The sequence below is a fragment of the Salmo trutta genome, chromosome 1, assembly GCF_901001165.1.
Source record: "Salmo trutta chromosome 1, fSalTru1.1, whole genome shotgun sequence".
NCBI lineage: Eukaryota > Metazoa > Chordata > Actinopteri > Salmoniformes > Salmonidae > Salmo > Salmo trutta.
In genome coordinates, this window is record NC_042957.1 from 35,147,032 (window position 1) to 35,169,233 (window position 22,202).

Below are 22,202 nucleotides of genomic sequence, written 5' to 3' on the forward strand. Positions count from 1 at the left end.
TCTGACTCATTGTTGGACTCTCTGTCAAAATGTGCACCTCTCTCACTCAGCAAGACTAACCTTGCTCTCCCGAACACCAGCCTCTCTACGTCCCTGACTTGAAAGGCTGCTTTGATGTGTCAGCACGAAGCGTTGATAATGAAGGGGCTCATCAGACTTCAAGGCAACACCCTACGCTGGTTGGATATCCCCATCCCCATTTCTAATTGTACGAATCATGATCTATTGTTTTACATAGGATCGCCCTTCCGCTTCCAGCCAGCCCTGCCGGCATAAGCAAGCACACACAGTAGCTAGCAAGCACACACAGTAGCTAGCAAGCACACACAGTAGCTAGCTAGAACAAACTGTTGGAGTTGGGACATTGTTGGGGCGTAAAAATCATCACACACATTTTCTAAACGTTATAACTCTTTTACACTAGGCAACTGTAACCTGTTAAACATTATGATCTTGTGGCTAGCAAGTAACAATGAACGTTAGCTAGTACAGCTAACATTAGCTAGCTTTGTTCAGCCCATAGAAAGCCAGCCAGTTAATAAATTTAGCTTGCTTGCTATCAACATGAAATTGGCTAGCTAGTCAAATGTATGTTTTTTTTTTTTTTGTTAGCTAATTATAAGCTGAACATTTCCTTACCCCACTGAAGTTATTCATTTTCTTTATTGGCTGTCTTCTGTATACAGTCGTGGCCAAAAGTTTTGAGAATGACACAAATATACATTTTCACAAAGTTTGCTGTTTCAGTGTTACTATGGAATACTGAAGAATAACTACAAGCATTTCATAAGTGTCGAAGGCTTTTATTGACAATTACATGAAGTTGATGCAAAGAGTCAATATTTGCAGTGTTGACCCTTCTTTTTCAAGACCTCTGCAATCCGCCCTGGCATGCTGTCAATTAACTTCTGGGCCACATCCTGACTGATGGCAGCCCATTCTTGCATAATCAATGCTTGGAGTTTGTCAGAATTTGTGGGTTTTTGTTTGTCCACCCGCCTCTTGAGGATTGACCACAAGTTCTCAATGGGATTAAGGTTTTCCTGGCCATGGACCCACAATATCGATGTTTTGTTCCCCGAGCCACTTAGTTATCACTTTTGCCTTATGGCAAGGTGCTCCATCATGCTGGAAAAGGCATTGTTCGTCACCAAACTGTTCCTGATGGTTGGGAGGATGTGTTGGTACCATTCTTTATTCATGGCTGTGTTCTTAGGCAAAATTGTGAGTGAGCCCACTCCCTTGGCTGAGAAGCAACCCCAAACATGAATGGTCTCAGGATGCTTTACTGTTGGCATGACACAGGACTGATGGTAGCGCTCACCCTGTCTTCTCCGGACAAGCTTTTTCCCGGATGCCCCAAACAATCGGAAAGGGGATTCATCAGAGAAAATGACTTTACCCCAGTCCTCAGCAGTCCAATCCCTGTACCTTTTGAAGAATATCAGTCTGTCCCTGATGTTTTTCCTGGAGAGAAGTGGCTTCTTTGCTGCCCTTCTTGACACCAGGCCATCTCCCAAAAGTCTTTGCCTCCCTGTGCGTGCAGATGCACTCACACCTGCCTGCTGCCATTCCTGAGCAAGCTCTGTACTGGTGTTTCCCTGATCCCGCAGCTGAATCAACTTTAGGAGATGGTCCTGGCGCTTGCTGGACTTTCTTGCGCGCCCTGAAGCCTTCTTCACAACATTTGAACCGCTCTCCTTGAAGTTCTTGATGATCCGATAAATGGTTGATTTAGGTACAATCTTACTGGCAGCAATATCCTTGCCTGTGAAGCCCTTTTTGTGCAAAGCAATGATGACAATACGTGTTTCCTTGCAGGTAACCATGGTTTACAGAGGAAGAACAATGATTCCAAGCACCACCCTCCTTTTGAAGCTTCCAGTCTGTTATTCGACCTCAATCAGCATGAGAGTGATCTCCAGCCTTGTCCTTGTCAACACTCACACCTGTGTTAACGAGTGAATCACTGACATGATGTCAGCTGGTCCTTTTGTGGCAGGGCTGAAATGCAGTGTAAATGTTTTTGGGGGATTCAGTTCATTTGCATGGCAAAGAGGGACTTTGCAATTAATTGCAATTCATCTGATCACTCTTAATAACGTTCTGGAGTATATGCAAATTGCCATCATACAAACTGAGGCAGCAGACTGTGAAAATTTATATTTGTGTCATTCTTGAAACTTTTGGCCACGACTGTACATAGTAGGGAAACGATATGAATCACCCATGCATTCCAGCTAGCTACTACTGTACCACCCATGTTCACTTCTGGCAAGTTTCCTCCCTGCCCCCTAATTTTGCAATGCATGAACATGAAGTACCCTAAAAATTAATAGATCATAGTCTGGCCCAAAAAGATCAGAGTACAGCAAGTATGACCAACAAAACCAAAAGAGATGAATCTTTCAAGTCAACCTAAAATGTCTATCTAATGCAACATTTACAAATGTAAAGATAAAGAAAAGTGCTAAATTAACTATTTTGCAGGATAATATAATGCATGGAGCGAACATGGAATGACTTTTGAAGTGTGAAAATGTCTTTCATGCATCTCGTCATGATGCCTGTGCTGAAGGGCAAGTGGGCAGGCATCCCCACAGACACCTACATAGGCTTCTGTTTAGTTAAACCACCTCTGCCATTACTTCTTGCAGTCCTTGAGGAACACCTTGTTTCCATAAAACATTACATAGATATTCCCTTCCTAAACCAGACTATATAGCCACGCTCGCTCTTTCTCGCGTTGTGTATGTACAGTGCATTCGGAAAGTATTCAGACCCCTTCCCCTTTTCCACATTATATGTTACAGCCTTATTCTAAAATGTATTAAATAAATCCTCATCAACGGAGACACACTACCCCATAATGACAAAGTGAAAATCTTTGCAAATCTATAAAAAACAGATACCTTACTGACATAAGTATTCAGACCCTTTGCTAGGAGACTCTAAATTTAGCTCCGGTGCATCCTGTTTCCATTGATCATCCTTGATGTTTCTACAACTTCATTGGAGTCCACCTGTGGTAAATTTAAATTGATTGGACATGATTTGGAAAGGCACACACCTGTATGTGTGTGTGTGTGTGTGTATGTATGTATGTATGTATAAGGTCCCACAGTTGATAGTGCATGTCAGAGCAAAAACCAAGCCCTGAGGTTAAAGGAATTGTCCGTAGAGCTCCGAGACTGGATTGTGTCGAGGCACAGATCTGAGGAAGGATGCCAAAAAAATGTCTGCAGCATTGAAGGTCCCCAAGAACGCAGTGGCCATCATTCTTAAATGGAACAAGCTTGGAACCACCAAGACTCTTCCTAGAGCTGGCCGCCCAGCCAAACTGAGCAATCGGGGGAGAAGGGCCTTGGTCATGGAGGTAACCAAGAACCCGATGGTCACTCTGACAGAGATCCAGAGTTCCTCTGTGGAGATGAGAGAACCTTCCAAAGGTCAACCATCTCTGCAGCACTCCACCAATCAGGCCTTTATGGTAGTGGCCAGACGGAAGCCACTCCTCAGTAAAAGGCACATGGCAGACCGCTTGGAGTTGGCCAAAAGGCACCTAAAGGACTCTGACCCTGAGAAACAAGATTCTCTGGTCTGCTGAAACCAAGATTGAACTCTTTGGCCTGAATGCCAAGCGTCACGTCTGAAGGAACCTGGCGCCATCTCTACGAGGAACTGTGGTGGCAGCATCATGTTGTGGGGAGGTTTTTCAGCAGCATGGACTGGGAGGCTAGTTAGGATTGGATGGCAGGAATGGTTTAGGAACAAGTCTCAATGTCCTTGAGTGGCCCAGCCAGAACCCGGACTTGAACCCGATCTAACATCTCTGAGGAGACCTGAGCTACCAAAGATGCTTATGTAAATGTGATATTTCATTTTTTTTTTTATAATACATTTGCAGTCTAAACATGTTTTTGCTTTGTCATTATGTGGTATTGTGTGTAGATCAAGGGGGGGGGGAAACATTTAAACCATTTTAGAATACAGCTGTAACGTAATAAAATGTGGAAAAAGTCAAGGGGTCTGAATACCTAACGAATACACTGTATATAGCTCCTCATGTCTGTCACTCAAATGTTGCCTTATACCACTTTTGAACAACATGTGCTCATCTTCCCTAACATCAGTAATCTCTAATCTATGGATTTCACATGACTGGGAATACAGATATGCATCTTTTGGTCACAGATACCTTTTTAAAAAAAGGAATGGGGCGTGGATCAGAGAACCAGTCACTATCTGGTGTGACCCGCATTTGCCTCATGCAGCGTGACACATCTCCTTTGCATAAAGTTGATCAGGCTGTTGATTGTGGCCTGTGGAATGTTGTCCCACTCTTCAATGGCTGTGCGAAGTTGCTGGATATTGGCGGGAACTGGAACGCACTGTCATACGCGTCGACCCAGAGCATCCCAAACATGCTCAATGGGTGACATGTCTGAGTATGCAGGCCATGGAAGAACTGGGACATTTTCAGCTTCCAGGAATTGTGTACAGAGCCTTGCGACATGACTGCATTATCATGCTGAAAACGTGATGGCGGTGGATGAATGGTACAACAATGGGCCTCAGCATCTCATCACACTATCTCTCTGCATTCAAATTGCCATTGATCAAATGCAATTGTGTTCGTTGTCTGTAGCTTATGCCTACCCGTACCATAACCCCACCAGTTTTTACAGAACTTCTTTGGTTGTGCAAACCCACAGTTTGATCATCTGTCCGGGTGACTGGTCTCAGACAATCCCGCAAGTGAAGAGGCCGTGTGTAGAGGTCCTGGGCTGGCGCGGGTACACGTGGTCTGTGATTGAGGCCGTTTGGACGTTGGAGGCAGCTTATGGTAGAGCAATGAACATTTAAATTCTCTGGCAACAGCTCTGGTGGACATTCTAGCATGCCAATTGCACATTTGCTCAACTTGAGAAATCGGTTTCATTGTGTTGTTACAAAACTGCACATTTTAGTGGCCTTTTATTGTCCCCAGCACTAGGTGCACCTGTGTAACGATCATGCTGTTTAGTCAGCTTCTTTATGCCACACCTGTCAAGCAGCTGGATTATTTTGGCAAAGGAGAAATGCTCACTAATGGGTGTAAACCGTTTTTGTTTTTCACAAAATGTGTGTTTTGTTGTGCTTGTGGAACATTTCTGGTATCTTTTATTTCAGCTCGTGTAACATGGGACCAACACTACATGCTGCGTTGATGTTATTGTTCAGTGTACTTTCCGTAGTGCCTCATTCAACCCTTATGCTGCCTGTCACCCAGTCGTTTATGATAGGCCTAAAAACAAAGTGATAAAACTATCATGCAAACAACCATTGATTTACTCATTATGTTTGTGCAAATAAAAAACTTTTCAATCATTCACGTGTGTCATCTATAATTTCCATTTGGACATTACGTGTATCCATCGCAGTGCCGTTCTATACCGTCAAAGTACAGTTCTAGGTCATTGTACATACCATTTGTAGGTCGTATGGACTTCATCCACAAAGATCACAATGTTTGTTTTTTTGCGCTGTATAGGACTGAGGCCAACACAGCTTTTGCGGTCTTCCCCAAATAGCGCTCCGGACTCCCCAAGACAAGGCCGCATATACCCTCCCACATAGCATTCTTGTCTTCCGCCACTCTGAGACCCAGGGCTGTTGCCTCTCGGATTTGGTCATCTGTCCTCCACAGCTTTTAGCGCAGACATGATTGCCAGAATTCTAGGCTGTTTTCCTATCTTCTTGAAGATTAGAACTAGCTAGCTGGTAAATGAGGCTTTCCCTCAAAGACCGCCAATACATCCTGCCTTCGCACAAAAGGCTCTATGCTTCAAGTTGCTCCTATTTTAATCTCTAAATTGGTTGTTACGATCTCCTTTTTTAGAAAACTCTTGTCACTTTTTCTCTCCACTGTTTTAGTTAGCTGGCCTTTGGCTTGGCTTGTTTACCTCCAGTGGGGGCGTAGCAAATTGACGAGGGAGCGTGGGGGGCGTTGCGCATGCAAATGGAGTGCATATGAGAACCAATCAAAAAAGGTCACTAAAAATTTGAGCTAACCTCCCCTTTTACAAGCCGGAGTTAACAGACCAGTGAGTCATTTTACAAGGATAAGTTCACTGTCACTGTTCACTGTCAGTAAGGAAGATGAGAGAGAAAATGGTTGTATTCTATCATATACCATATTGATACAGACTAAGTCGCACTGGCTAAGAGTATCTGCTAAATTACCGAAATGTAAATATTCACAACACCAGCTTTGAAAATAACAAAAATTACGTTGCCCAAGGAAACCGCCATCACAACGATAGTAGAAAACTACCATTACATCATTTGAAATCGGCAGAATTTTTCTGTTTGACCTGAAGACTCTGTCAGTGTTGTCAGCTCTGCTTGCTTTTCCATCTCCAAGAGGGATGGAGCATGTAATGACTTTTATCTGCACCGGGCCCCAGATGGCCCTGAGACACCTTCTTTATTACCTCACGGATTCCACCTGAAATTGGATGTTTCAACTGGTCAGATACCACCGGTACCCTGCTGTGCTGTTTTATAACGATTATGTTCCCCGCTCCTGTAGAACAAGTGGCCAAACGGGGGGGAGAGAGGATGGCTGCCACGGAGAGAAGAGATGCAACAGAGCAGACAAGACCGTATTAGAGATGCCATTCAGAGATTAACCTTAATATTTCAAGATAATTAGGAATTGATTTTCCTCTGTCGATTATGCAGGCTGGCTTTCCTATTCAATGTGTCTTCCCTCACATCCTGCAGTCTCTGGTCTGTCCTAAATGGTACCCTATTTCCTTATAGTGAACTACTGTTTTGACCAGTACCCTATGGGCCCTGGTAAAAAAAAAATAGGTGGCATTTGGGACCGAGACCTGGTGTAATCAGTCCTTGCTCTTTGTGGGGGTCTGAAGGCGTTACATACCGTTAAAACCTGAGGATTAAGCATGCTGCATCTGCCAAAACTCTAGATGCCCATGCTGATTTGATTATAGATCATGTACACTTTAGCTAAGATGTCATTGAGACTTACATTACCCTGTGTATGGCTTGGTTTTGTAATGTCTCAGTAACCAACACTTCATTTAAGCAAAGGTCTTCCTAGTGCCTATCCTCTTTTTTTTGGTAGCTGTCAGTCTGTTCTTTAGTAAATGAGCCGCGTTGAGAGACGGTGGCGCTGGCAGCAGCACCTGATTTTAGGTCTAAGCCTACTGAAGTGATTGCAGGATTAAGCCATGCCTCCTCCATCTTTATACATATTGGTAATCAGCTGCAGTCATTTAGTATTTAAACCGCTAGAGTCGATGTCCGCGCCCCCGCAGAAATCACGTGTTTAGGCTAGATCTGTTTTTTACATTTTTCTTTTTAAACCTTTGATGCGTCCAAATCCACCGCGTCCGCCGACGTCGCACTTCCAAAGTCTGCGGTGACAAGAGCTAGAGCGGTGTTTGTCAGACCATGAGGCATCCCTAAAATCTGTTTTTTCACAACATTGTAGCCTCTGAACGGGTTGGCATACAAATGATTATGACCCCTCTATGGAAAGATAAGACTCTCACAAACACGATGGTTTTCTCCCTTTCGCTCCCTTGACACCCACAAGCGTCTCAGGACTCGTCTGATCCGCCAACTTCTGCCTGTAGCGTTCCAACAGTTTGGGCTACATTAATTCCCCTCTGTGAGACTCTCACGAACACGTACTGTACGTGTCGGTTGTTTTGCTCTAGGACGCCCACAGACTTGGAACTCGTCTGAATGTCCCCCGGTACCGGTTGAAGAAATGTATGGAAGTACAGTACATATGGAGACGGTTTAATACCAAAAATAACAAATGTTTCCTGATCTTTCTCTTAGATATAGGACAGACAAACTTCCGTAGGTTTTTTTGGTGGGACTATCTGTTATTCAGTGCGTTTGTTTGGGCTAATAGCAGTAAGGCCAAATACCATTTTTCATCACATTTTTTTTGGGGGGGTGGGGTCTTAAAATTCAAAATCAAATAGTAAAATAATCCTTGGTATGACCTTCTTAAAACAATTCCATATAGCTTAGTAGAACCCCCCCCGGGCTTAGACCGAGCTTTTATGGGTTTAACATTAAGAGAAAAAAAATAATATCTGCTGAGGCGCACTTTGAAGATGCTAGAACAGTCCATATGAACAAAATGAGTAATGAATAGAACAATCTGACAACCCCATAATAGAATAGTTAATCTATTTACCTAGTCGGCTTGTGTGTTCTATGCAAGATAAATATTACTCTCGAGGCACATATTCATTACGGGTGCCATAGTGAGGGAAATACGCATTCTGACACACAGTCAATGCACAACCATCTTTGCAATCGCGGGGAAAACCGATTGTGATGCCCTCTGTTAAAAAGAAAGGGTTCCCAGCTCGGAGAGGAGAGCGAGGCATGGAAGAGCGGCAGCGAGCTAGGGGAGGCTGAGTTAGGCTCCCAGATATCAGTGTCTCGGTTCCAGAGTGATGAGCTCATGTGTGGAAAAACAGCCTCGCCGCCCTCAGAGCTTAAGGAGCTGACTGCTGGTTGGGCGATGAGCATTGCATACAGCTATTGGATTGTAAGACCGCTCATTGCTGCACTACAATACATTTTATTTTATATGGGCCTCCTCGTCGGTGTCCTCCCTTTCGATGCAGTCGAATAACCATGTTTCTGGGACCGTGTCCCAAATGGCACCGTGTCCCAAATGGCACCCTATTCCCTATATAGGGTACTTATTTTTACCATGGGCCCTTGTGAATAGTAAAACATCTCAATGTCAATGTCCACAATTCTGCGAGTTGTTTTCGAGCTATGTATCTGGGAGTTTGAGGCCTCTTATCGATCTGATCTAGTGAAATGCTGTTTTCTTTAAAAGAAGAAAATGATATCTACATAGTGTTGAGCTTAAAGGGCAATTCCATCACTTTATAACCTCATTCATTATCTCCAGCACAATACCAGTGTCTACATATGTGACAGTGACATATTTCTATATTTTGTAGTAAACAAAGTCATACCCGATGACATTTAAAAACAATGATTTTCAAATACGGAGATTCATGGTGACGTGGGGAGCAAGAAAATTCCCTCCCTCTGGCTAAAAACTTGTCACAGAGTAGGATTTAAGACCCTTTTCAACCACTGTTGTGTGCCATTGTCACATATATAGACACTGCTATGGTGCTGGAGATGATGAATGAGGAATTGCCTTTTAAGGTCAGGAAATGGAAATAACCCAGCTATATTTCATTGATTGCTCTTATGTGTGCCCGAAATGGCGCCCTATCCCTTTATTTATAGGGCACTACTTTTGACCAGGGCCCATACGACTCTGGTCAAAAGTAGTGCACAGTAGGGTATAGGGTGCAATTTAGGACATAGACACACATTCCTCACAGGTTTCCTAGATCTGTGATATTTCATATATTGACAGGGCTAGTGTTGTCGTGCTCGGCTTTTGCATTGAATCATTTTATCACCTACACAGAAATGTAAATAAACGTCTTTCAAGCTGAATTCCGCCTCTAGCAGAAATGTTGTGATTGTTATTTTTTTAAACTTATTTTCTAGATGGTGTACTCTAGAATAGATATCCCTCTTGCTGTTCTGTACATTGATCAAAAACCGCATTCTCATTTTCACCGCTGATGGTTTAGGCTTATTTTTGTTAAATAATAAAGACTTTGACACATTGCTGCCTAATGTAAGTGACTCCAGATGAGGCAGAGAGAGGGGTGAGCCAATAACAGCTGTTCCCCAAAACGTCTTACATAAGACGTTCCCAACGACAGCGTGCAATGAAAGGAAGGAGGGAGGGGCTGTGGCTGCGTCCCAAATGACACCCTATACCCTTTTTATTATGCACTACCTTTTGCCATGGTTAAAAGTAGTGCACTATAGGGAATACGGTGCCATTTGGGACGCAGCTGCTGTGTGTATTATCGACGTCAACACAACAGTAATGTTGGCTGGAGAAGAAAAAAAAAACGGAGTTCTGCTCTTCACTTCTCACAGTGCTATTAGTCAATCCCAGAGTCAAGGTAAAGAACTTTAATTAGCGTACTTGGGACTGAGTGCAGATTTTTTTTAGGCTATAGGCCTACTTCACCAAGGTGATTGTGAGTGTAGTTAATCAAATTCAGTTCTGATATGAATCGGGATTTGTGTTCTTTATTGAACTCTGATAAGATGGCTTAGTGAACTAAAGGCCATTGGTCGAGAACGACTCGCAGAGTTGTGGACATTGACAGTGAGATGTTTTTAAGGAGTATTTCTATAATACCTGACCTGAGGTCTCCCTTACTGTGTCTCTCAGCAGATGGTAGCCCAGTATGGACAGCAGCATCAGGGGCAGCAGGGTGGCATGGGTGGGTACTGCCAGCCGCAGGGCCAGTCCCCGTACTTCAGCCTTCCCCAGCAACAGCCCACCGCCCCCACACAGCCCCCCTACATGCAGCCACGCCCACCACCACCACAACAGGTAAGACTACAACCCCCACAATGCCCTGCTCGTGAAGAAGTTGAGCAGCAGTTTTTGAGGACTTGGGTTTGACAGACTTTTCGGAAGTGCTTGTTGGTTAGTTCGTGTTCTTGATACCGGTGTGGGAGAGTGTAACTAAAGCAGTGTTCACTCTATAAGCATGCATAATACACAAGTGGAGAGACCTTCCTTTTTGGAGCGTTGGGTCTCATTGTTTTGGGTTTCAAGTTCACTAGGATTGTCTGTTTTCATTTGTTAGCTAATGGACCTGGGTGGCCCCTGTTTATTCTAGCTAAATTAAAAAACGAAAAGAGCAATACATTAATTCTGCGCTGTAGTGTTCTCCAGAGATTAGAGTGGACTGGTATCTGTTCCATCTGCAGTCCCCCTGTTCCATCCTCTCTGTAGCAGCGTCCCAAATGGCATCCTATTTCCTTTATAGTGCACGACTAGAAACCGTAGTGCACTATATATTGAATAGGGTTCCATTTGAGATGCAGACCCTGTATCTCATACGGGGCCAGTGGCTTTAATGAAGTCCACCCTCTCTGGTTGTTATATTGAGTCAGCGATTTGGCTGCTCATGTTTTTGAGGTGGAGGCAGCAGGTCAGCCGCAGTGCTTTGCATTCAACGGAGCAGAGAGTTACCGTTCAGGGCAAACCCTAACCCTTTTACCTGATTCACATAGGATTTGCGGTATGTTGCCTGAAAAAAAGTACTGGGCAATGTTTGTATGGTCCTCTTTCAAACAGCCAAATTTGTACCACATTCTTCTTTTGCATTTGCTTTTTATTTAGCCATTGCTTAGCCACAACTGAGCAAGACATTCAACTTTGACCCTGTTGCAATCGTTGTCATGGTAACCTGACAGCAAGCTCTAAATTCCTCAGACAGAAATGCATTCGTTTCAATACTTCACATTCACAACAGTAAGTTTGCAGATCGCCATAATTGTTAATAATTATCTTGTAATGTGTTCATTTTCCTGTTATGGTGAATAAAACATTGGCTAAAGTTTAACTCAAATTGTTGTCAGATATGTTCTGGTAACTATATGAGCTGGCTAGATAGCTAACAAGCTAGCAACAAACCGAGACATTGTCTAGAAAGTTGCTTTTAGTTGCCTGGCTTGCTAGATTGACATATCCTAAATAAATGTTTAAAATGCTGGGTTTTTTGGTGCAAAAAAAATCGAGCAGGTAACGTTGCTATTTGGACCAGGCTGCTGCGATGTCATGCACACTACCGTTTTGGTGTTTATACCTTTTCATAATGACAAGGACAAGTTTGATTCGTACAGCAATGGAACGTTCATGATTTAATGCATACCGAAGACGGTAAGATGAAAGGCGATGTTTCAGGAACCCCTTTTAGGTGTTGGCGGAAATAAAAGTACAGGCTTTGTCACCGGCAATACCTCTCAGATGTGAAGAAAAGTTGTCGGAATGCCAAAGTTGATGGGGTTTTGTCTCCTGTTTGAAAGGGATATTGATGTAATACCTGGGGCTCATTTGATAAGAGAGCGTCTCTGAGAAGAAATACAAAGCGAGCAAGAGAAGAGGGAGGGAGGGAGGGAGTGTATGGTGGTGCTGGCTGGATGGAGTAATGAGAGATTGACCTTGAGTAAAATTCTCTGGGGTTTCCAGTGTGATATCTGAGGAGAGCAGTACACGCACTGCAGCGAGCTGCTCCGTCATATTGCTAAGCTTCTTTTTATTCCCACACCCCTAACTGTATCATTTTCATTTTCTCTTAGATGAAGACCAGATTGATAGAGAAAAACATTTTCAATTTCTGTCCGCTCCCACTGTTTTTGACAGGGAGGATAGGGGAAATACGCAGGTGAAATGAGACTGTTGCCCTCGATTGCCACGGCTCCTGCTAAAACCACAGACCCAAGATGGCCGCCAGCGTGCTTGTTAGACCAGTGTTTATGGTGAAACTGGGGGTTGTAATGATGAAGCTCGGCTGCTAACAGTGTGTGCGAACTCTATCAGGGGCCCACCAAACAAGACGAGGGGGCGCTTCTAAGTTATCTCCTTATAGGATCCCTACACAGTGTTCCAGCAGCCACAAATCCCAATCAGATTCCAGACCCCGTGCGAGTGATGAAGAGCTTATCAGTGGCAGTCTGTACTGAGCTCTGTGTGTTTCCCCCGTGACTCGGTCTCTCTCCTCCGACAGCCTTAATTAGCTTTGTGTGTGTGTGTTGCCTTTGTGAGACAATGAGTCAGCGGACACCCCGGGAAACGGGTGTGTGTTTGATACAATGAAGCCGGGAGAAAGGAAAAGAAAGCGAGGGGGGGGGGTCCCCTCTCGGACATGGGTTTTCATTGATGAGGAGTGAGTGTGAATGCGTCCCTAATGTGTTACCCTATTCCCTATAAAGTGTAGGGCTCTGGTCAGAGGTAGGGCACTATATAGAGAATATGGTGTAATTTGGACCGCACATTGTGTGTTTGGTAACTGCAGCCTGGCTGTTGTGTCTTATCTCTGTGAAAAACGGTCTCTACTGAGGGAAGTAGGAAAAATCCTCCATCAAGCTAGCTGCCAAGGTCCAAGCCTTCCCCGGTATTTCACTGAGAATATTAATGCTACTCTCAGACAAGCCAAGGAGCCTTTTATCAGCTGTGATGGAGCTGGACTGGAGGTTACATTACACTCTGCAGGAAAGATGGTTTTGGCCTTCAAGTCGGCTTTAAAGTAAAGTAGCTTTTCTCCCTCAGCTCCATTTGACTAGATATACAGTGCATTCGGAAAGTATTCAGACCCCTTGACCTTTTCTACATTTTGTTACGTTACAGCCTTATTCTCAAATGGATTAAATAAAACAATTCCCTCATCCATCTACACACAATACCCCATAATGACAACGTGAAAAGAGGTTTAGATTTTAAGCAAATCTATATAAAAAATAAAAAAATACCTTATTTACTGAAGTATTCAGACCCTTTCCTATGAGACTCGGAATTGAGCTCAGGTGCATCCTGTTTCATTGATCATCCTTGAGATGTTTCTACAACTAGGGAGTCCACCTGTGGTGAATTCAATTGATTGGACATGATTTAGAAAAGGCACACACCTGTCTATATAAGGTCCCACAGTGCATGTCATAGCAAAAACCAAGCCATGAGGTCGAAGGAATTGTCCTTAGACCTCCGAGACAGAATTGTCTCGAGGCACAGATCTGGTGTATTGTGTGAAGAATGAGGGGGGGAAAAACAAATGTAATTCATTTTAGAATAAGGCTGTAACAAAAGGTCAAAGTCAAGGGGTCTGAATACTTTCCAAATGCGCTGTAGGCCTGTAGTTCACAAGAAGAGTCTTGAACCCATTCAGGCAGCCCTTCTACTCTCATTGTCTGGGTCTCTATGGTAACAGCACAGCCTTGCAGACCGCTGCAACTTGACAAGTGTTTTCTTCTCAAATGATTCACTAGAATTAATTGGTGATTAAGTGTCAGCGCCTATTTAAAAAAATATATATATAAAAAAATACGCTCAAGCCTGCTAGAATATCAATTACCGGGGGATGTAAATTACCAGCATTCACCAGGCAGGGCAGGCACACACTGGTCAGATGCAAATCCTTTTTAAAATAGGCAAACTTTTTTTTTTTTGAGCAATTTATTTTATTTTAGTATTTTTTTGGCTTCTGCTTAAGAGACCGACTGCCTGGGTTTGGTAGCAACAGAGGACATGGGAATTGTCTATAACCTAATCTATATTCCTTTAACTGTGAGGTCCGAGGGTATTGTCAGCAATAATCATATGCCCATAGAGTTTAATTCCATTGTTTACACTGATACTGTGTGCCCTTGGAAGAAGCCCACTGTGGGCAGCCCACTCAGTACCATTGGCTCAAATGCAAATGTCACTGACATATGTCTTGGATCAGCCGATCAGAAAAGCACTAATATATATATATATATATATAAACAAGCAACCCAGAAAAAGGTCAAAAATAATTCCATTTTATCATATACAGTTGAAGTCGGAAGTTTACATACACCTTAGCCAAATACATTTAAACTCAGTTTTTCACAATTCCTGACATTTAATCCTAGTAAAAATTCCCTGTCTTAGGTCAGTTAGGATCACCACTTTATTTTAAGAATGTGAAATGTCAAAATAATAGTAGATAATTATTTCAGCTTTTCTTTCATCACATTCCCAGTGGGTCAGAAGTTCACATACACTCAATTAGTATTTGGTAGCATTGCCTTTAAATTGTTTAACTTGGGTCACACATTTCAGGTAGCCTTCCACAAGCTTCCCACAATAAGTTGGGTGAATTTTGTCCCATTCCTCCTGACAGAGCTGGTGTAACTGAGTCAGGTTTGTTGGCCTCCTTGCTCGCACACCCTTTTTCAGTTCTGCCCACAAATTTTCTATAGGATTGAGGTCAGGGCTTTGTGATGGCCACTCCAATATCTTGACAATGTTGTCCTTAAGCCATTTTGCCACAACGTTGGAAGTATGCTTGGGGTCATTGTCCATTTGGAAGACCCGTTGCGACCAAGCTTTAACTTCCTGACTGATGTCTTGAGATGTTGCTTCAATATATCCACATCATTTTCCTACCTCATGATGCCATCTATTTTGTGAAGTGCAGCAGTCCCTCCTGCAGCAAAGCACCCCCACAACATGATGCTGCCACCCCCGTGCTTCACGGTTGGGATGGTGTTCTGTGGCTTGCAAGCCTCCCCCTTTTTCCTCCAAACATAACGATGGTCATTATGGCCAAACAGTTCTATTTTTGTTTCATCAGACCAGAGGACATTTCTCCAAAAAGTACGATCTTTGTCCCCATGTGCAGTTGCAAACCGTGGTCTGGCTTTTTTTATGGCGGTTTTGGAGCAGTGGCTTCTTCCTTGCTGAGCGGCCTTTTCAGGTTATGTCGATATAGGACTCATTTTACTGTGTATAAATATACTTTTCGACCTGTTTCCTTTTTACCTAGAGCCTATTCTCGTAGGTTGTTGCTATAGACCATAGAATGCTAAAAGTCTGTATTTTTACTATATTTGTGAAATGCTTGATAATGTATGTGATATCAACAGAGGTATATGTTCTGTGAGACCTAAGTATTGACTGGTTATCATCAAGCTGTCCACTCAAAAAGAAGCTTCAAGCTGTGACCGCTGCCTGCAGTCTGGTTCAGGTTCAAGTCAACCTACCAAGGTATTTACAAACAGAACAGGAACTAAATTATCCGCATGTCTTGACCACATTTAAAGCAGTATCCACACCCATCGGATGTAGTGATCATAATATAGTAACCATATCTAGAAAAACCAAAGTTCCAAGGACCTAAAATTGTGTATAAGCGATCACGCAAGAGGTTTTGCAATGATTCCTATGTCGAAGATATGAAGAAGAAACAGCCTGATGCTGCACTTGAAGCATTCATTAAATCGCTTCTTCCGGTTACTGAACGGCATGTGCCCATCAAGAAATCCCCATGGGTAGATGATGACTTGAACAATTGTATGGCTGAGAGGGATGAGGCAAAGGGAATTGCAAATAAGTCTGACAACACAGCAGATTGGCAAACATACAGTAAATTGAGAAGTCACGTAACTAAACAAATAGAAGAAACTATACTATGGAACAAAGATGAATAATATACAGAATGATAGTAAAAGGCTCTGGACTACCTTAAATTAAATTCTAGGCAAACAAGCATTGAGGCAGATGGCTTGTTCATAACAAAACACGTTTTTTTTAGTTGTTGACAAGATTAACCAATTTAGGCATGACATACAAACAACAAGTACTGAGTCTTCATATTCATGCTTACGGACCAAATAAAGGGAAGGACACTCAACATGAATGAAGGGCACGGACACAAATGACTGACGATTGTGGGAGCTGTTTTGTTAGACTTCAGTGCGGCTTTTGATATAATTCATCATAAACTGTAGCTGAAAAACATTAGTGTTATGGATTTACATCCACTACCTTATCATGGAGCAATGTAAATTTTGTCAACAAAAACTGTGACTTAAATATTCGTCAAACAACTATTTTTCAGTAGTGATTGACGGCACTATAACTGACTAAATAGACCAAGAAAAAAAACTAAACTAAACCAGTGTGTACGCGGGTCCTTAAAGTAATTTATCTCAATTAAAGGCCTTAAATGTCTTATTGTCCTAAATTCAGTTTTCAATGGTCTTAAAAAATGCGACCGGAGATGACTACGGTGTTTCAGCAATGTTGTGCAGCTGCTTAATTGTTGCCACCGCGGCTCAAATTATAGCCTACTTTTCAAAATGCTACAGCGCTTCTCATGTAGCCTACGACTCTGTGCGCGTGATGTACGTGTGCCACTGCAAGTCAGCCGTTGCCAGATTAAAGCACAGCGAGTAATGTAGGCTACAAAATAGATAGCCAATTCTAAACATTGCTTGTAGCTTGGCTAGTTAGCTCACTCGTTAGCTAGCTAGTTAACCATTTAGCTATTGAATGACTTGGTCAAACAGCAAAGTGCTTTATCTTAATAATTCCTCAAATGAAAGCGACTGCCCTGCCCATGTACCTGTTCCGCTGGGGCCTGCTGCAGTGATAATGAGCGAGCCACTTTTTACTGCCTTTCCCGCTGCGCTCCTGTAGAAAGTATTCTGATTCTAGCTATAAGAAAAACACCGCTATCCTGTGTAATACGCATGACCTAAATACATTTATAAACTGGGGGGTTCGAGCCTTGAATGCAGATTTGCTGACAGCCGTGGTATATCAGACCGTATACCATGGGTATGACACAACATGTATTTTTACTGCACTGATTACATTGGTAACCAGTTTATAATAGCAATAAGGCACCTCAGGGGGTTTGTGATATATGGCCAGTATACCACTGCTAAGGGCTGTGTCTAGGCACTCTGCACTGTGCATAAGAACAGCCCTTAGCCGTGGTATATTGGCCATATACCACACCCCCTCGTGCCTTACTGCTTAAATATATATTTATTTCTTATAAATAAAAAATACAGGGTCTAAAATTAACACCTGCCAAACGCGGGGCGATTTTGGCATTGTTGGGTAAGAATGTCTGATTTACCAGCCACGATAGCGCGTGGTAACACTCCGGGCTCTACAATGTGAGCAATTAGGAAAAATAGTCAAGTATGGCCACAAGTGAGAGTTGTGATTTATAGCAAAATAAATGCTGCTGTATCTGTTTTCAAAGTATTTCTGCCGTTTTGTTTCATATCTGGTAAGGCACAATCTGAATCCTAAAGATTTATGCACAGGCATAAAAGTTGGTCTAATTTACTCAAGTCTACTAAAGAGACTTTGTCCTCGTGTTTCTTGGCTATTTACATTTTGTTCACAAGCTAGGTTGTTATTCAGTGTTTGAGTTTGCTCCCACTGCTAGCAAAAAGATACATCATTGGCCTTTACTAGTGATATTCTCACAGGCACATGTGATGACTGGAGTGGCCCGGTTACCAAGGTAACCTTAAAGTGGCAGCTAAACATTTTTGTCTGCCATTTTTGCAAAATACTCAGGTCACAGAATGTTTAATTAAATAGAGCTATATCCACATTATTTCTTATGAGTAATACATTTGTTTTAGAAACATTACTAAGCAGTTTTTTTGTGTTTGTGTAATTATGACAAAAAATCTGTGGCTTGGAGATTTTCTATTTTTTTTATCTACCTGCCACAGTGGCTGGTATACAAACACGTTCGTTTTAGGCCTTGGTAATAAACTCAGCAAAAAAAGAAACGTCCTCTCACTGTCAACTGCATTTATTTTCAGCAAACTTAACTTGTGTAAGTATTTGTATGAACATAACAAGATTCAACAACTGAGACATAAACTGAACAAGTTCCACAGACATGTGACTAACAGAAATGGAATAATGTGTCCCTGAACAAAGGGGGGTCAAAATCAAAAGTACCAGTCAGCGTCTGGTGTGGCCACCAGCTGCATTAAGTACTGTGTGCATCTCCTCCTCATGGACTGCACCAGATTTGCCAGGTCTTGCTGTGAGATGTTACCCCACTCTTCCACTAAGGCATCGGCAAGTTCCGGGACATTTCTGGGGGGAACGGCCCTAGCCCTAGCCCTCACCCTTCGATCCAACAGGTCCCAGACGTGCTCAATGGGATTGAGATCCGGGCTCTTCGCTGGCCATGGCAGAACACTGACATTCCTGTCTTGCAGGAAATCACACACAGAAAGAGCAGTATGGCTGGTGGCATTGTCATGCTGGAGGGTCATGTCAGGATGAGCCTGCAGGAAGGCTACCACATGAGGGAGGAAGATGTCTTCCCTGTAACGCACAACGTTGAGATTGCCTGCAGTCTGATGATGCTGTGACACAGCGCCCCAGACCATGACGGGCCGCCCCCACCTCCAAATCGATCCCGCTCCAGAGAACAGGCCTAGGTGTAACGCTCTTTCCTTAGACGACAAACGCGAATCTGACCATCAGCCCTGGTGAGACAAAACCGTGACTCGTCAGTGATGAGCACTTCTGTCTGGTCCAGTCCTGTCTGGTCCAGCGACGGTGGGTTTGTGCCCATAGGCGACGTTGTTTCCGGTGATGTCTGGTGAGGACCTGCCTTACAACAGGCCAACAAGCCCTCAGTCCAGCCTCTCTCAGCCTATTGCGGACAGTCTGAGCACTGATGGAGGGATTGTGCATTCCTGGTGTAACTCGGGCAGTTGTTGTTGCCTTGCTGTACCTGTCCTGCAGGTGTGATGTTCGGATATTCAGATCCTGTGCAGGTGTTGTTACACGTGGTCTGCCACTGTGAGGACGATCAGCAGTCTGTCCTGTCTCCCTGTAGCGCTGTGTTAGGCGTCTCAGGTACGGACAACGCAATTTATTGCCCTGGCCACATCTGCAGTCCTCATGCATCCTTGCAGCATGCCTAAGGCATATTCAAACAGATGAGCAGGTGTTTGGTGTTTTTCAGAGTCAGTAGAAAGGCCTCTTTAGTGTCCTAAGTTTTCACAACTGTGACCTTAATTGCCTACCGTCTGTAAGCTGTTAGTGTCTTAACGACCATTCCACAGGTGCATGTTCATTAATTGTTTATGGTTCATTGAACAAGCATGGGAAACAGTGTTTAAACCCTTTACAATGAAGATCTGTGAAGATATTTGGATTTTTATGAATTATCTTTGAAAGACAGGGTCCTGAAAAAGGGACGTTTCTTTTTTTGCTGTTTAGTTGAGAGGATGATCTCAGCTTTGTGCAGATATATTTTACAACCAATATATTGATATGGATTTGAGATATGGAGTGTGCGAAATGAGCATTTGCCATTGTGAGCGCATCGGTCTCATTGACTCTCAGACTATCCCGCAGGTGAAGAATCCGGATGTGGTGGTCTTGGTCTGCGGTTGTGAGGCCGGTTGGATGTACTGCCAAATTCTCTAAAAGGCTGTTGGGAGGCAGACATTCCTGCAGTCAGCAGGCCAATTGCACGCTCCCTCAACTTGAGACATCTGTGGCGTTGTGTGACAAAACTGCACATTTTAGAGTGACCTTTTATTGTCCCCAGCACCTGTGTAATGATCATGCTGTTTAGTCAGCTTCTTGTTATGCCACACCTGTCAGGTGGATGGATTATCTTGGCAAAGCATAAATGCTCACTAACAGGGAAGTAAACAAATTTGTGCACACAATTTGAGAGAAATAAGCTTTTAGTGTGTATGGAACATTTCTGGTATTTATTTTTTGGGGGACCAACACTTTACATGTTTTTATATTTTTTTGTTCATTGTATATTTAGAGGTAGTGATCTAGCTAATGTGTTTTATTTTTTTTTAATGTTTTCTATAAATATGGGAATATTAGAAGGTTTGTGGAGCACACATACCTCAAAATTGGTATTGAATTGCATTTCAAATGGTATTAAAAAGGTCTTACATCTTAAAGTCTAAACCAAAATGATTTCATTTCAGTTGACTAAGACGGGACAGCTATCTCTGTAAATAAATCTGACTAAGCGGACTGGACAAGAGTTTTTGGAGAGATTGAGAGCTTTTCAGTGATAAGCACAGTTATTATTTGCTGCACAGATGCACAGTTCTGTTGAGCAGTGGGAAGGAAGCTCCACACCTGGCACACACACCTACATCAGCTAGTGAACTGCGGGGGAGCAACCGATGAGTGTGGGCAGACAGGTTCCCCTTCCGATTAGACACATTGCGCAGGCGACTCTTTCTTCTCCGTAGCTAACCAGTCACCACCAGCCTTCTAATTAGCTGCCCTTTGCACGGTTAAGAAACACACGCTGCTATACTAAATTCATAATAATAGCTGCATTGTGTTTATAATAGTAAAACAACCGTCTCGCTATGTTTCTCTCCCTTGAGTATAGAAAAGTAGGCGGTCGTTGAATTTGTAGTCTCGCTCAACCCTCCCACTTCCTGCACTGCATTTCATAGCCAGGTTCTGAAGCCAACGTAGCAAAGTCTCCCTCGTTTCCTCTGTGAAAACAGCTTGATTCTAGCCCTTACCATTCAAAAGATATGACCCATAATACTGACGCTACGTTTTTTTTTTCTTTCTATCATGCATTGAGAGGCCGCATTTTACATTCATGAAGCATATTGCGGGCCGTTCTAAAACTAGGCTACTTGCGGACCGGACCATAAACCATTTGTTTAGGCGACAGCTTGTTCAATAATTTTACCACGCTAGCTATTGCTAACAACCTGGGGCGTGTTCAGCTGGACGTAACGATTTTGGAACATTCCGATAGCCTATTTCTATGTAGAACAAATGTGTGTCTCTCTGACATGTTGATTAAGGAATGACGTCTCTTCATGGACGTTCGAAAACGTTTTGCAATGGAACGTGGCCCTGATAACATTACCAGTATCCTATATGCAAACTTTTGGTGGCACAGAAAGAAAGGAAAAGGGATGGCAAGCAATTTATTGACTAAATCCCTCTTGCCACTACACTATATCTGACTGGGTAAATCACATTATTTTGAGTTAATGCGGACCCAGTGACTCAGACTTGAGCACTTCGACCAGGACTCGAGCACTGGGACTTGGACTTCAGCCATAGGTAGTTACTCGTGTCTCTGACTCGGACTTGAGCACAGGGGACTCGAGGTTGTGACTCAACTACATCACTGGGTGAAACAGTCATTACCCAGTGGGCACACACTGGTTGAATAAATGTTTCAATGAAATGACGTTGAACCAACGTGGAATAGACATTGAATTGCCGTCTGCCCAGTGGGTAGCTCTCGTTCAGTCATTAGACACCAATGTGGCTGCGGTGCCTGTGGAATGTTGATAACAATGGCAATGACGGAGGTGCAACCCATACTACTTTGCCAATACTTTACTGCACAGTCTGGGGATTGTGCTACCTCTCTCTTTCGCTCACTCGCTCTGTGTGTGTGTGTGTGTGTGTGTGTGTGTGTGTGTGTGTGTGTGTGTGTGTGTGTGTCTGTCTGTGCAAGATCTACAGTATCTAGGCTGGATTAGGTATTTACATGACCAGATAATTAATATATTCTTGTATATGTCATATTTCTGCTGTTGGATTGAGAATAGGATGTTGTACAGAAAAATATGTTGCTAGGACAAGGCTATGTATATTTGTGCACATGGAAGTCAGTGAACATTCAGATATAAATATGCTATGCAGAACAAACGTGTGTCTCTCTGTTGATTTAAGGAATTACGTCTCTATTCAAAGAAGATGGTGCTGAAGAACATGG

General features: G+C 43.1%; 1 protein-coding gene across 6 annotated transcripts in view; it reads left to right on the forward strand.

The window, feature by feature from the left end:
* The window catches only part of LOC115194902 (AT-rich interactive domain-containing protein 1B), a 106,964-nt gene that overhangs the window by 17,788 nt on the left and 66,974 nt on the right, over positions 1–22,202 (forward strand). For 4 of the 6 annotated variants that reach the window (XM_029754814.1, XM_029754831.1, XM_029754845.1 and 1 more), the window contains exon 3: positions 10,325–10,489. The exons of 1 other annotated variant lie outside the window; for it this stretch is intronic. In XM_029754814.1, the coding sequence (XP_029610674.1) occupies positions 10,325–10,489 (165 nt within the window). The remainder of the gene's footprint in view (positions 1–10,324; positions 10,490–22,202) is intronic. One more of the 6 variants, XM_029754823.1, reaches the window with a different exon arrangement.